The sequence below is a fragment of the Nannospalax galili genome, unplaced genomic scaffold, assembly GCF_000622305.1.
Source record: "Nannospalax galili isolate Female #2095 unplaced genomic scaffold, S.galili_v1.0 scaffold612, whole genome shotgun sequence".
NCBI lineage: Eukaryota > Metazoa > Chordata > Mammalia > Rodentia > Spalacidae > Nannospalax > Nannospalax galili.
In genome coordinates, this window is record NW_008333388.1 from 2,888,581 (window position 1) to 2,904,032 (window position 15,452).

At 46.0% G+C, this 15,452-nt stretch overlaps 1 protein-coding gene across 1 annotated transcript in view; it reads left to right on the forward strand.

Annotated features, from left to right (window-relative positions):
- Znf395 (zinc finger protein 395) overlaps positions 1 to 15,452 on the forward strand; it is a 53,476-nt gene that overhangs the window by 32,514 nt on the left and 5,510 nt on the right. The window contains exons 2-4 of the mRNA XM_008828132.3: positions 8,933 to 9,194; positions 10,530 to 10,762; positions 13,180 to 13,289. Of these exons, the coding sequence (XP_008826354.1) occupies positions 8,952 to 9,194; positions 10,530 to 10,762; positions 13,180 to 13,289 (586 nt within the window). The 5' untranslated portion in view covers positions 8,933 to 8,951. The remainder of the gene's footprint in view (positions 1 to 8,932; positions 9,195 to 10,529; positions 10,763 to 13,179; positions 13,290 to 15,452) is intronic.

The window sequence follows — 15,452 nt, forward strand, 5'->3', positions numbered from 1 at the left end:
GATGTTCTCTCTGTAGATCCTTCTTCCCAGTGAAACACACTTTCCCACAGAATGCCCCTTTCCTCTGAGCTGCACCTCCCACCTACCCTCTTCCAGAAGAAAGAACCAGACCTGGGAGGAGCCAGGGACACTGAATACCTCTTATTGCTAGTGTTGTGATTTGGGGCAAGCAAGTGGCTTTCCTGAGGGACCTCGGTTTTTCAACTGTAAAATAAGGATACTGTTGTCCCTCCACGTTAATAATGTTTTTTTACATCTATTTATTTATTTATTTATTTATTTATATACAGCTGCTTCACTTTCAAAAAACACCACTTAAAAAAAATAGTCACCTAGAATGGCAACTAATTTATATTTATTTATTTATTGTGTATGTGTGGGGGTGCTAAAGAGGTTGGTTCTTTCTGCCATGCGGGTCCCTGGGATGGAACTCAGGTTGTCAAGCTTGGCTAGCACCTTTACCCATTGAGCTGTCTAGCCAAGCCTTCTCCATATTTTATTGATTTACCGGGAGGTCAGGAAAAGTAAAGTAGCCTCTAAAAGTGTCTGTTAAAGTGAATGTAGACCAGGAGCCACTCAAGAGATCCTTGGTATGGTACTTTGAGCTCTATCACTGGGCCTCTAAGCCTGCCTTGAAAAGCTACAGAGCTGTCTAGTATCTGAGGCCTGTTTTCCCTGGGGCTACTCAGCTCCTAGCTCCCTCCCTTCAGACTTGGCTGTGGATAGGATGTCTCCTGGAACAATCCTGTTGGAGTTTCAGCACAGTTCCGTGAGGTTGAAACAGGGTCTTATTATGCTGCCCAGGCTCTTCTCAAGTAAACCTTCTTTTGCTACAGTCTCCTCAGTAGCTGGGACTATAGGGACTACAGACGTGTGGATGTGTGTGTTGCTAGGGATTGAACCTAGGGCTTGGTGCATTCTAGGCAACTTCTCTACCACTAAGCTGTACCCTCAGCCCTCTTCTTACCGCTTCCAGATTTTGAGACAGGGTATCACTGAGTTGCCTAGGCTTACCTTGAACTCAGTCTGTAGCTAGGCAGGCCTTGAATTTGTGATCTTCCTGCCTCAGCCTCCTGAGTAACTGGCATCACAGGCCTGCACCATAGGCCTGGCTCAGTGCTTGCTTTTAAGAAAATAATCTTAGAACTGAGTTTGAGTGACACTTAAAACTCTGTCTTTCATTTAATGCCTGTCTGCTGGTTCTGCAGGTTAGTACTCCACAGTAGAAGTGTTTGAGGCCAGATATCATTAGGTTTTGCATTTATTTCTTTTAAATTTATTTTTATGTGTATGAGTGTTTTGCCTATATATATGTAGGTTCACCTGTGTGTGCAATGCCCATGGAAGCCAGAAGAGGGCATTGGATCCCTTGGAACTGGAGTTATGGACAGTTAGTCACCATGTAGGTGCTGGGAGCCTAACCCAGGTCTTCTGCAAGAGCAGCCAGTGCTCTTAACTGCTGAGTCATCTCTCCAGCTACTATTTATTTGTTTTAATTATCTTTATGTGTGTGTGTGTGTGCACGCACACACATGTGTACATATATGCATGTACTTGCACTTGTCTGTATGTGTATCATGTGTGCAGGTGCACACAGAGGCCAGAAGAGGGTGTCAGATCCCCTGGAGCTGTAGTTATGAGCTGCTTGATGTGAGTACTGGAAACCAAACCTGGGTCTTCTGTGAGGAGTATGTGCTCTTAACCTCTGAGCCACCTCTCCAGTCTCTGCATTTATTTATTACAATTTGGAAATATTTGCAAATACATAATAAGTTATTTTGGACAGGGAGCCCATGTCCAAACACAGAATTCATTTGTTTCTTACATACCTTATATATATACCCTGGAGGTAATTTTATACAATATTTTTAAAGTGCCTATGTTTTGACTGTGCATGGAATTTTCAACCTGTGGTTGTGAGTGTTCACAAAATTTGAGATTTTCAGATGAGAGATGCTTATTCAGTAGTAGAAATAGTCAAAAGTCTCCCAGCCCTCCCTGGGTACAGAGCATTGTCTAGTTTGAAGGAGTTGTGCAAGCAGGGCAGTTAGGAACAAAGGGTGCTGTGTTTCTGAAAGCTGGTGAGGAGGTAGGTGAGGGAAGGGGAAGTGTTTGTTCCTGGGTAGAGCGGTGAATGCCGCTCCTTTCCTGCTGAAGTGTAAACAGAGCCACCTCTGTCGCTCCAGCAAGTGATCACCAAGCTGAGAGCCACAGGCGCATTTGTTGTTCGTTGTAAACCAGATGTTCACCCAGCTGCTGGAATATGAAAATGGCCGTGTCATTTGAGACCATTACTCTTCCCTTCCATTATTCCATTACATCTATTACTTAGGGTAATAGGAGGCTGGATGCTTAGTTACCGGGATGCTGTAGAGAGGGGTCCAGCCCTTAATGAGGCTGGGCAATTTCACTGGTAGCCTAAACTGTGGTGCTCTGATGCAATGTACTCCATTAAAAAAACAAAAACAAAAACAAAACAAAACAAAAAAAACCACTCAGAAAAAGTAACTAGAATGCCCTAAGAATTCAGACTTACTGTCTGGCCCTCTGATTTGAATCCCACCTGTATCCACACCTGCCCCCACAGGGTCTCTCTGTAGTCCCAGTTGGCCTGGAATTTGCTATGTAGGCCAGGCTGGCCTCGATCTCGCGGAGATCCACCAGTCTCTGCCTCTGAAGTGCTGGGATCAAAGGTGTGTGTGCCACCACGCCTGACTGATTTTAATTTTTTAAAATTATATTTTATTTATTTTGTGGACATGGGTGTATATGCCACAGCACATATGTGGAGGTCAGAGGACAACTTGTAGGCTTTGGTTCTTTCCTTCCACCGTATGGATCCAGGGGCTTGAACGCAGGTTGCCAGGCTTGCAGGAAATTGCCTTCACTCACTGAGCCATCTTGTGACTCCCTGGCCTGCTGATTTAGAAATACCAGTATGCTCAGTGCAGTGTGTCTCAAGATTGTATTACGAAAATCTTAAAAAAAAAATATATGGGCTGGGGAGATGGCTTAGTAGGTAAAGTACTTAGTGTATAAGCATGAGGACCTGGGTTCAAATCCCTAGAAACTATATAAACCTGGATATTGGCATATGTCTGTAATCCCAGTACTCCTACAGCGAGAAGGGAGATGGAGATAGGAGAATCCCTGTAAACTCATGGGCCAGGTAGCCTGGCGTACACAAAGTTGGGATGTGTTCTGATACCTGAAGTTGTCCTCTGACCTATACATGCGCCATGGCATGCACACACTGCACCTGCACACACAGATATGAGAGAAACTGATAATTTCTGAGCTTAGAGGTATTGGCTTAGGGTCTTGGATGGCCTCACTGGGGTTTGTAATGGAAGCCAGATGGGATTTTCTCCTGTCTCTGAGAAGAATAAGGCCCAAGTATGCTGAGTGACAACTACCAGGTAGCAGTGCTGGGATGGAACTAGGTGCAGATGGTGGCCTGAGAGCCAGGACCACAGACATGCTTGCTTATAACCATGAACATGTTCACAAGTGCACATTGCATCTATCAACAGAGATGCCTGCTAGTCATTGTTGGAAAAAGTTCCCTGTGGAGCTCTGCTTTAGAGATGGGGTTTGCTACTAACCTTTTGGCTTGAGGTTGAATTTAGGACATAATACTGAAAAACAATTCAAGTTAAAATATTTAAAGATTTAAAGGGAAAAAAGGTCTGTCAGTTCTTTAGTAAAGAAGGGAGACTAATACACAGGATATCAGGGACTAAAAATTCAAGTTACTGTGTGATGCAAGAGAGATCTGTGAAGATAGAGACCTGGGGTTTAACACAAGCCCCTCAAAGGTTCACATCCCTCACTTTGACCAAAAATCATTCATTAGCCAGGCAGTAAGCACCAAAACGTTTGCCAATAGGAGCCTCCAAATTTCTGCCTTCTAAACTTGTCAAAAGCCCCATGAGTTGTGTAATAAGTCACTGACTTATGACCTGTGTTCAAGAAATGCCAGTAGGTGATGTCATGGCATGCTGCAATGCCCCTGGGTGGTAAGAGAGCACAGACAGCCATTGTGTGCAACTGTGTGCACATGCGGACGTGTGCTGAGACACGCAGTTGTCCAGCCACTGTCACGTGGTAAATAGCAATTTGCAACTCAGAACCACAGGGAGAGTTTGTTTTACTCATCTGTCAGTTCCAGTTACTTAACTGGTGGCAGGTGTCCTCATTAAAGGCCATTAGCACATCAGGATGTGTTTGCTGAGCCTGGACAAGAGCTAACCCTCTCTTGATGTTGACCAGAGTACATGTTCTAGGGTAGTCATCCTCTCCTAGTGGGGACAGCAGTTGGGGCACAAGATCCCCTTAAAACTGTACTGAGATGGCTTTAGCTTGAGCTTGTGATCAAGCAAAGAATTTTGTAAGTGAGAATGTGAACTCCGTCGTAAAGCAGCACTTGGCTACATGCCGAAATCCTGTCCTGGTGGTTCTACAATAGCGGTGTCTGAACTTTTCTCTGCTGCTGCAGAAGCACACAGCAAAAAAGGGGATTGCTGGTACACCAACCAGTGGTAGCTCTCAAGAAAAAATCCAGAGGCTGGAGAGATAGCTCAGTGGTTAAGAGCACTTGTTGCTATTGCAGAGAACCCGAGTTCAGTTCCCAGAACCTGTGTGGATCGGCTTACAACCACCTGTAGAGTGAGCTCCAGGGGACTGATGCCCTATCCTTGCCTCCGTGGGCACTGCAGTCGTATGTACAAACCCATAAACAGACATACATGGGCACTGCACTCGTATGTACAGACCCATACACAGACATACACATATAGGTAATTTAAAATAAATCTTTTTTAAAAACCTTATTTAATATTTTTATTTTATGTGTATGCGTGTATTGCCTGCATGTAGGTTAGTGCACCCGTGTCACGCAATGCCCGCGGAGGTCAGAAGAGGCTGTCGGATCCCCTGGGACTGGAGTTATGGACAATTGTTAGCTGCCATGTGGGTGCTGGGATTCAAACCCGTATCTTCTGCAAGAACAACCAGTGTTCTTAACCGCTAAGCCATCTCTCCAGCCCCTAAAATAAATCTTAAAAAAATTTTAAAAAGAAAGTATTCAGTAGGGAGAGTGGATAGAAGCTGAAGTCAGAGAAGACAGTGCAGCCATGCTAGGAGGGCCGTGGTGATCCTGAAAGTAGCCTGACGTTGCTCCTCCACCTAGCTCTCCTGTTATTGCCACATTCACTTCTGAACCCTTGAGACCTCTTGGCTGTTGTACCAGCCACCACACCACAGCCATGATGCTATACCAGGGATGCCAGTGACTCCGAAGGCCAGTGACCCCTGGTTGTCTAGAGCCATGTTTTCCACTTCCATGCCGAACTGCCAGGTGTAAATAAATTTGGCCAAATTTCTCCTAATTTCATGATCATATTATTTCTTTGTGCCTTCTCAGGGGTGGTATGTGTATAGAGGTCCTCCCCCAAACCCCAGCCACTAAATGATCAACAGGACCTTAAACCCACGAAAAGGTCACACAGAAGTGTTGGCATTCATTTTCTGTGAGGAGGCTGAGATGCCAGAGAGGAAGAGATTTCCAAGGAGCAGAAAGTACATGGGAAATGGAAGTCTAAATCCAGAAGAACTTTTTTCCCCTCAAGGTTCACATATGTGGGGAAAAACAACTTAATTGAACGAAGCACACATCTGGAGGCAGAGGCAGATGGATCTCTGAGATTGGGGCCAGCCTGGTCTGCGTAGCAAGTTCCGGGTCAGTTGAGGCTACAGGCAGACCCTGTCTCCAAAGTAAGCAACTGAATTGATGTATTATGAGGTCCCGTGCATACTGAGTCAGCGGCAAGATTGTGACCTTGGACATTGGACAGATGTGAATTTCAAGTCCAGGGCTGCTGTTTCCAGTCTTGGTAGTCTGACCCTCCTAAAGCCCAGTTATCTTGGAAGTCAAAGACCATGCATTTATTTCAGTGCCTTCTGAGGATTAAATTAGATGCGATTTATGAAAGCTAGTACCCAAGAGGTACTAATAAAGACAGTTTCCCTTCCTTCTTTCTCTTCTGCTTTTGAAAATTAAGATTTAGGAGTACTATAAATAAAACCAGTAATAAAGTCTATTTGTAGGGTCGTTGACACAGGGTCTTGTCATGTAGTCAGTCTAGGCTGGCCTTGCACTTGTGGTAATCCTTCTGCCTCAGCTTCCCAAGTTCTGATATTACAGGGTGTGCCACCACACCCAGCTAATAAAATGTGTTTTTGAGTAGATTTTGGAGAAAGGTTAGCCAGCCCGTGGAAGCAAGCCCCAAGTGGGCAGGCAGGTTGCCTACTTTATGCAGATCTAGCTGGTGCAGGCTCCACCAATGAACAAGAAAAGTATTCTTTAAAGAAAAGATAGAGGCTTCCAAACCCATGGTCAGTTTGTTGACCAAACATCTCAGGCTCTTTCTGAAGACTGGAAACCGAGGAATTTTGGAAACAGCTCTCTCTATTTTCAGTGGCAGAAACCCTAAACTTCCTGCTTTGGAAAGTGGGGGTGGCTGTTGGGATTCTTTGCCAAGAAAAGGATTGGTTGTTTTTCTGAGTTGATGCTGCCACCTGATGTCAGTAACTGGTATTGCACTCATAGCTTCTCTTTGCTCTGGGAATTTAGCCGCTTTGGATTCTTGTGCTGGGCAGACCACCCAGGGCTTCTCTCTGCTAGGCAGACACTGTACACTGAGCCACTTACCCAGTCTGGGTGGGTTCATTTTCGAAGCCATTTACCTGAGGGTATATATATTTTTCTCTATGATCAGGATTTACCCGCGTGTGGGTTTTTTGTTTATAACTGTAGCCAAGAAGGTTTCTGAAAGAGTGTGAAGGCACCAGCCACCACACTCTGCCTTTCCCACATATTTGGTTTGCTTTCTTGAGAGTTCACAGCAGAGACTCCATGTTAACAGACTGCAGCCCCTGAGGCCTTGAGTACAGCTGGGGAAACCAGCCATTCCACTTTGATCAGTGTTTACCACTTTCTTATCCTTTATAGTTATTTTAGAGATGCTTGCTGGTAGAACTTGCCTGACTGGTTAGGAAAAGAGGCCAGGATTGGGGAGGTGGGGCAATGTCCTGGGACACAGACAAGCCCTGAAGTACTTTTGGATCAGGGTGAAAAGTAAAGGTCTAGAGAACTGTTCAAAGAAAGTTCACACTGATAGGCTTAAGTTGTTTTTTTTTTTTCTATTTTATGAGTGTTTTGTCAGCATGTATTTAAGTGCACCAGTGTTGTGCAATGCCTGTGGAGGCCAGAAGAGGGTGTCGGATCCTCTGGAACTGGAGTTAAGGATGGCTGTTAGCTGTCATGTGGGTGCTGGGAACCGAACCCGGTTCCTGTGCAAGAGCAGCCAATGTTCTTAACCGTTGAACATCTTTCCAGCTTCCTGGGCTTCAGTTTTTTTAAGGGTATGTAGGGTTAGAAACACAGGTCATTACATGTATTTATTGTATGTATGTGTATCACTGTGTATATGTGTTTGGAGGTCAGAGGACAACATACAGGAGTTAGTTCTCTCCCACCACGTAGGTTTCAGGGATCAAACTCAAGTGGTCAGGTTTGGCAGCAAGTGCCTTTACCGGATGAGCCATTTTGTTGGTCCTGACAGGTTTTGTGAAGTGAGGGAATGGGAAGGGGGAAGAGGAGGAATGTGGTGCAACACTCTTCTGAGGTGCCCAGCCCATGTGTACTTAGCCCAGCATTGTTCAGGGCTGGGAAGCAGCAGTTGGAATCGAAGTCCTGAGAGCCCAGGTGTTTTACACCTGCCACATCACCACCACACCTGGGACAGTTTCACACGTATCTCCTCCCTGGCTAGATACCCCCTGAATACACAAATGGGTGAACAGATGACCTGGATCAGCAGAGGCTAGGACTGTGTTTGGAGACACAGTGGAGATGAGGTACAGGATGGCTGCGAGGAGGAGGCCAGCGAGTTAGCACAGGTTGGTCTTTCCTCCTTCCACTGACAAACACAGGCCCGGGAGCAGGACAGGGACATCTAGGTTCGCAGGAAGAGATATGCTCTGTGAGCCCTGTTAAGGCTCCAGCACCAGCTCTGGCACCAACTCAGGGACCTTCATCACTGAACATGTCACTTGGCCCTTGGTGTTAATTTCTTGAATGAGGACAGCAGCAGGTTGGGTTTCCAAGGCCATCTGTAGCTTTGAAGCAGACTCAGCTTGGGAGACTGTATTTCTAAAAACCTTCCACATTGACCTGGCACGCCCTTGTGTAGGACCTTCACTAAGGAAGTAGTTGTGGCTGTGTGTTCTGAGGCTCCGCTAAGAGGATGCTTGGTGCAGGCTAGTAGGCTGAGGCAGCAAAGCACTGACCCGGCCTTCAGGGCAGTAGTAGGGAGTTTGTTAAACTAATCATCTAGTCATTGTATATCTGCTTAAAAAGTGTGTGTGTGTGTTTTCTGAGACAGGATCTCACTATGTGGCCCTGGCTGGTCTGGAACTCACTGTGTAGAGCAGGCTGGTGTCAGAGACCTGCCTACGTCTGCCTCTGGAGTATTGGGATCAAAGGTGTGTGCCACCACACTAGGCCATTTTTAAATTGTGTGTATCTGGGTCTGGGTCTGTGAGTGTGAGTACAGGTGCCCATAGGGTCTGAAGTGTGTCAGCTCCCCTGCAGTTACAGGTGGCTGTCAGCTGCTTGACGTGTGCTAGGAACCAAACGAGTCCTCTGCAAGACCAGTTGCATGCTCAACTGCTGAGCCATCACTCTAGCCCTGGCGTGTATCCTTTTATAGAATAAAACGTGATATAGGAAAAACTTACCTGGTTTATTAAGTGAAAACTCAGCTTGCCAAAAGCAATCCCATTTCTGTAGAAATAAAGTACAGCAGAGCCCTGTGCTGAGCTTCTGTCTCCTCAGAGGGACTCACTGTCAATTTTTTTTCTTCACCAGACACAGCAGTGTCGCCAGCATGCTGTCCCGACGCCTTGGTAAGCGCTCCCTCTTGGGAGCCCGGGTGTTGGGACCCAGTGCCTCAGAGGTGCCATTGGGGACCAGCCTGCCCTTGGAGCCACAGGCAGAAGTGCCAGAGGGAGCCACTCCCCAGCCCTTACTCACCTCTAAGGACCCTGTGTGCCAGGAACAGCCCAAGGAGGTCCTCAAGACTCTGGGTACCTCAGGCCTCCCACAGGTGGCCTTTCAGCCTGGACAGAAGGTTGGTTGATCCCAATGCTAACATGCTTCCTGCCTCCTGAGGGTTGGGTCTGGCAGACCAGAGGTGCCCAAGTGACAGGCTGGAAGCCCTGCACACTGGGACCCTAGTGAGAAAATGTACTGCATTTCAGAACTGGGCTCCTCCATGATTCTCTTCTAGAGGAGAAGGTAGCCAGGCATTCTGGAATGCTCAGAACCTTAGCTTGAAGCATGGCCTTAACTCAGTGGCTCTTCATCTGTCTCACTTTATAAACCTTTAGGAAATCAGGGGAAGGACTTAAGACTATGTGTCAGAGAAGAGGTTTTCAGGAGCTGAAGATGGTGGTAGAGCCCAAATCTGATCTGAGTATCCTGTCCCTGTGCCCCCTCCCCCGTGGCAGGGCCTGTGGTCACCGAAGCCTGCTTTATCACTAGATCCAGATCCGTGGGGTTCTCTGCCATTGTTGTATCAAGGGTCCATTCACAGAGACTTAGCCCTCTGACTCCCCATGAGGCTTGGTGCCCCCTAGGCCTGTGCTTTCACGAGACGAGGCAGCCTGCCAACTTCCAGTTTCCCTGGTGAGAGAGCAGCCTGCCTCTATCACTTTCTAACACGTGCTCAGGTGGACTCAGAACTTTCCAGAGGGACAGTACCAGCATGTAAAACTTCAGAGGCAAGGACGGGGGATAGTAATAGGGGATGGTCACAGATTATATTACAAACCAGTGGGTTTCTTGGGACTCAGAGAAACCCAGCTGTTGCTATGCCCTCTACAGTTGGAGACTGTGTAGGGACTTGTAGGGAAGACTTAATCCTATATGGCTAATCTGGGTGCTCAGGTGGGCAGCAAGTGCCTGGGAATACCTGCTCTCTCCTAGTTTGTTTCAGCTGTTGTAACAGAATATCCCGATATGGGGTAATTTATAAACACTAGTTTATTTGGCCCAAGACTCTGAGACTGGGTAAGAGAGGGTAAGGGTTAGAGGATGGGAGGATCTACACTTGCTTTTATAACAGTCCACACCCTCTATATATCTACCCCACCCTCGGGATAACTGACCCACTCCTTTAATGACAAACCATCTCTGACAGCACCGTCTTCATGATGTATCCACTCTTACCAGACTTTACCTTCTGTCTGACACTGTGGTCTTGGGAATTAACTTTCTAACATGTGAATTTTGTAGGGAGGAAGGGATGGGGTCTACTCAGATTTTAGCATGCACAAATTAAAGATGAGTGAATCAGAGCATAGACTGCAGTGGGCACAGCACAGCCTGACACCTGAACCTGGGTCTGTGAGGGCTTTGGGGTGGGAACTCCTGGGTGTTGACTCCTGACCACTGTTCCCTGCAGGTTTGTGTGTGGTATGGAGGTCAGGAGTGTGTGGGCCTCGTGGAGCAGCATGACTGGGCAGAGGACAAGGTGACAGTCTGGCTACTGGACCAGAAATTACAGATCTGCTGCAAAGCGGAGGAAGTGTGGCTGGCAGACCTCCAGGGTGCCATATCCCATGTGCCAGCCCTGGAACCCAGAGTCCAGGTGCCAGCCTACAGACCAGTGTCTAGGAACATCGACGTTCCAAAGAGGTTAGTAGGGGTTGTGAAGGGTGTGGTGTGGGCTGCCCCATGGTGGGAGGATTATTGGGTCCTGAATACCTAGTTGCCAGGATAGTGAATGAGATACAGAAGAGATATCCTTTTAGGGAAACCTGAATGATATCTTTTCCTCCCTGTAATTCCCTTAGGAGTGACATATATTTGGTTTTGCAAAACTGAGCTCATAAGTTTTCATGAGAAGAGACAGACACTGTTTTAGAGTGAGCACTGACTCTGAGTGGGCCACACACCAAATGATTTCAGCCTTGTGGGCCAAGCAGTCTCTGTCAGGACCCCTCATCTCTGCTGAGAATGCATCGAATCTAACACAAAAGCATGTGATGTGGGCATGGCCTCTCTCCTGTGAAAACCCATCCGGATCCCCACGCTTCACTATAATTCAGTATCATTTGTATGTGTCACTTGTCAAATAATATTCTTTTGATTCTTAAATAGTATTTAAAGAGGTAAAACCATCCTTAGCTCAAAAAATAAACGGGCAGTGGGCTACATCTAGAGCACAGCCCCGTCTGACTCCTGGCTTGGACATTCAGAGGCACTCTGGGACAAGTGGATATTTTGCTTTAGAGTTTTATGATACGACTTTATCCCAGGACTCGACATCCTAATGTCTGTCCTATGATCTATGTATATTCATCTTTTAAGATTTAAAAAGAAAACTTGGGTCCAGGAGATGGCGTAGCAGTTCTAAAGCACTTGCCAATGTAAGTTTAATACTGAACCCAAGTAAAGGTGAAAGGAGAGAACAGACTCCACAAAGTGACCCTTACATGCAAGCACCCACACTCATACATCATGTACACACAGTAATAAATGAAAATGGAAGAACAGGAGAGTTTGCCAGCTGTGATTGCTTTATGTACAAGGTATTCGAACAACTAAACCCTAGGCCACCTTTTTTCCTCTGGGTTGTGCGTGGTGTTGGCAGATTCAGTGTTTTTAAAAAATCTTTTTCTTTATCTATCTATCTATCTATCTATCTATCTATCTATCTATCTATCTATCTATCTATCTGTCTATCTATCTATCTATGTATATATCTTTGTATCTATCTACCATCTCTAATCTATCCATCATCTATCTAAATATCATCTATCTATCTATCATCTATCTTTCTATCTACCTATCATCATCTATCATCTATCTATCTATCTATCTATCTATCTATCTATCTATCTATCTATCTATCTATCTATCATCTATTTATTCATCATCTATCTAAATATCGATCTATTATCTATCATCTATCTATCTAATAATTTATTTATTGGGTGTTTGAGGGTGGATATGGGAGTGGTTATGTACATGCCATACACATGTGGAGGTCAGAGAACAACTTGGAGGAGTCCATTCTCTCCTACCATGTGGATTATGGGTGTCGAACTCAGGCAGTCAGACTTGTCCCTGAGCCATCTCTCCAGCCCAGCAGACTTGGTGTTTTAAGGTCAGAGCAGCATTTCTGATTGTGCACGCGGTGCAATGCCAGCAGAGCTTGTCTTTCTATTCAGTGGACATGAAAACTCAAAGATCATGTTTGCTATATTGATGGTCTTGGTTTGACTGCTTAGTTGCCTAAATTAGTAGACTTGGCTTAGAGAGCCTGAACGAATGTGCTCCTTTGAAGTAGGCAGGCCACATGGATGTTTATTCCATTCTGATTTCCTAATACCTTAGATTTCAGTCAGTGCTAATTTTGCTTCCAGATCATGTAAGTGTGTGTCTTTCAAGATCACATGTGAAGTTCTCTGCAGCCCTGCTGTACACAGCATTGAGCTTCCCATTGGGAGACCTGTTCCATCTGGTTACTTATTTTCTGGTTTGTTTGCTCACAGGCTTATGCAATAGGTTCTGTTGACACTGAGAAGCTCACAGAACGCCATGTTTATTTTGGCAGAGAGGAAAGAGATATAAGTTAGCGTAATTGTTTCCTCTTATGTTTAAATATAAGATGGGATGGAGGTAATCTTACACATTTGCATCCAGCGGGCATCTTTGATTCCCATTCTTTGATCATTTCGAGTCTTCTCTCTACCCCAATAAAATGCTCCATTTTAAGCTGCAGGGTTAGAAGGGATGTCAAGAGAGTGGAGCTGCCTCGGGTGCCAGCCCAGTTTAGGCAGGGGGCCCACCTCATCCTGGGGCTCATCCAATATAAACACCTCTCAGAACGGGCGTTTTTTTAATGAAGTGTGAAGAGAGGCCTCCGTGCTTTATTTCCCATCACTTGAGCTCATTCTGGCTGATTGGATGGGGGCTCCCAGGGCACAGTACAGCAGTGTAAGGTGATCCCATAAAAATAACTGGATGTGGTAGCTTACTTAGTCTGTGGGCTCTGTAACCAGCTGGGCTCAGGAAGTAATCTTAACTTCCCACCTATGTGAATCTAGGAAGTCGGATGCGGTGGAGATGGACGAGATGATGGCGGCAATGGTGCTGACGTCTCTGTCCTGCAGCCCTGTCGTGCAGAGTCCTCCTGGGGCTGAAGCCAACTTCTCTGGTGAGCAAGCAGGGCTGGATGGGTTCCAGACATGGCAGAGGCCCACGACTGATAGCCTCTGCTTTGATGCCAAAGTCAGCTTGGCCATAGAGCTCTGGGGCTCTTCAGACACAGTGCTGTTGAGTTAGAAGCTGTCTCCTCATCTGAGCAAAAATTTCCTGGTGCTTTACGACAGTAATTGAGCTTAGCACAGAGCCAAACTGGCTACTCCCAATAAGTTCTGTGGGAGTGAACTTTGAAGCCTGAGCAAGGCCTGGAGAAATAGTCACAAAAGCAGAACTATGCTGGGGTCTCCTAGTGGCTTCTGATAATTCATACCCCCTTCCAAGTGCCTGAGTTCTCAGTCCAAGTACCTAAGCTGAAGTGTCAAATCCAGTTGATTAATACAAACCAGAAATATGGGCTGACAAGATGACTCGGCAGGTAAAGGTGCTTGCTGCCAAGCCTGAAAACCTGGGTTTGATCCCTGGAACCCACATGATGGGAGAAGAGAACTGATTGTTGCAAGTTGTGCTCTGACTTCCGCATGCACTCTGTGGTGTACACACACACACACACACACACACACACACACACTAGTTATGACGTCAAATGTTTAGATTTAAACAAAATTCTCCTGGTTATAATCCCCAAGTACTTTATCAGTACTGGCATGTGGGGGAGAAGGGTTTCTAATGTCTGTCTTTTGATAAGACTGGTAGTGGACTTGACATTTTCAATAGAAATTCCTTATTTGTCTGACCTGCCCATATGTCCAGGGGAGAAGTTTTTTAATCTGTGAAACCTCAGCGAATTGCAGGAGAATATGGAGTTAGCTCCAAGTACATACCAAGAGAAAGTGGCCTTTACAAGTGTCTTTCATAAGTCATCCCTTTAGACTGAAAGTAAATATTAGGGAGAAAGCACGTTTAATTATTTCACCCAAAGGATGTCACTGCACTTGGGGACCATCTAGTGGGGAATCTCAGTAATGCATGTCTGCCCTATGAGCCCCGTTAAGACCTCGAGGAAGGAAGTCCAAGAGATTGGGCCGGCACACCCAGGAAGGGAGCTGAAGGGGGAGAAATGACTCCTGTTCCCTCTTGGGTCTATGTTTGGGGGCCCAGGATATCCTGGCTTTTTGGATAGGTTTTGAGTTTTGTCCTAAAAATAAAAAGCCAGGCTGGCTAGAGTGCTTACCTAGAATACCCTGGGCCCCAGGTGCTATCCCAAGCACTGCAAAAAACGAAATAGAAAAAGGAAACAGAGAAAAACTAAGCATAAAAATGCTACTCACTGAGTTGCTTCTGCTCACACTTCTGAGTTTAGGGGCAGGTGACTGCTGCAGTGCCAGACCAGGCACCAAAGCCTCCTGTCACCTGGCAGTTAGTTACCTGGCCACTACGGGGCAGCTGTGGGCCTTAGGAGCCCTGCATAGCTCTAGGAAATTCATCAAGAAGGTCCTTCAGGAGCCCTCATGCCCCTCAGCCAGATGTCCCCGTGCTGTCCCTCTGTGTGTCCTCAGACAGACTACCAGGCTGGAACCAGGAGAGGCTTCCTCTTACTTTTTAGCATGCACAGCAGGAAATAGGTAGAATTGGATTCTTTCTGTTACTCCTTTGTAAAATGCAGCTGCAGTGTGCACGAGGTGGGTAGTGACGGCCTATATGGCCATGGCAGAAAACATCTCCACAGGCAGAGCAGGTTTGACACCGAAAATTGCTGCAGTGTGTGCATGTATCGTCATTTTACTGCAGCTCAGGAAGGAATTTATAGATACAGGGGTGGGGGGAGGTCAGTCACTTTGTAACCTCTGATCCCTGGCTGTTCTGGAGCCCTCTGTAGAGACCAGGCTGGCCTTGAGCTCAAAAGAGATCTGCCCATTTCTCCCTCCTGACTACTGGGATTAAAGGTATATGTCACTATGCCTGACTATAGTATTTTTTTGGAAAATACTATAAAAAAATCTTTGGAAATTTCATGTATTTATACACTGTATTTTGATCATATCTGTCCATCACTATCTCCCTCCAACTCCCCCTAATGTAAATTATTTTATTATTTTTTTTCCCTGGAGTTGAGGACCGAACCCAGGGCGTTGCGCTTGCTAGGCAAGCACTCTACCACTGAGCTAAATCCCCAACCCCAAATTAATTATTTTTTATTCTTTTCTTTTGTGCCTGG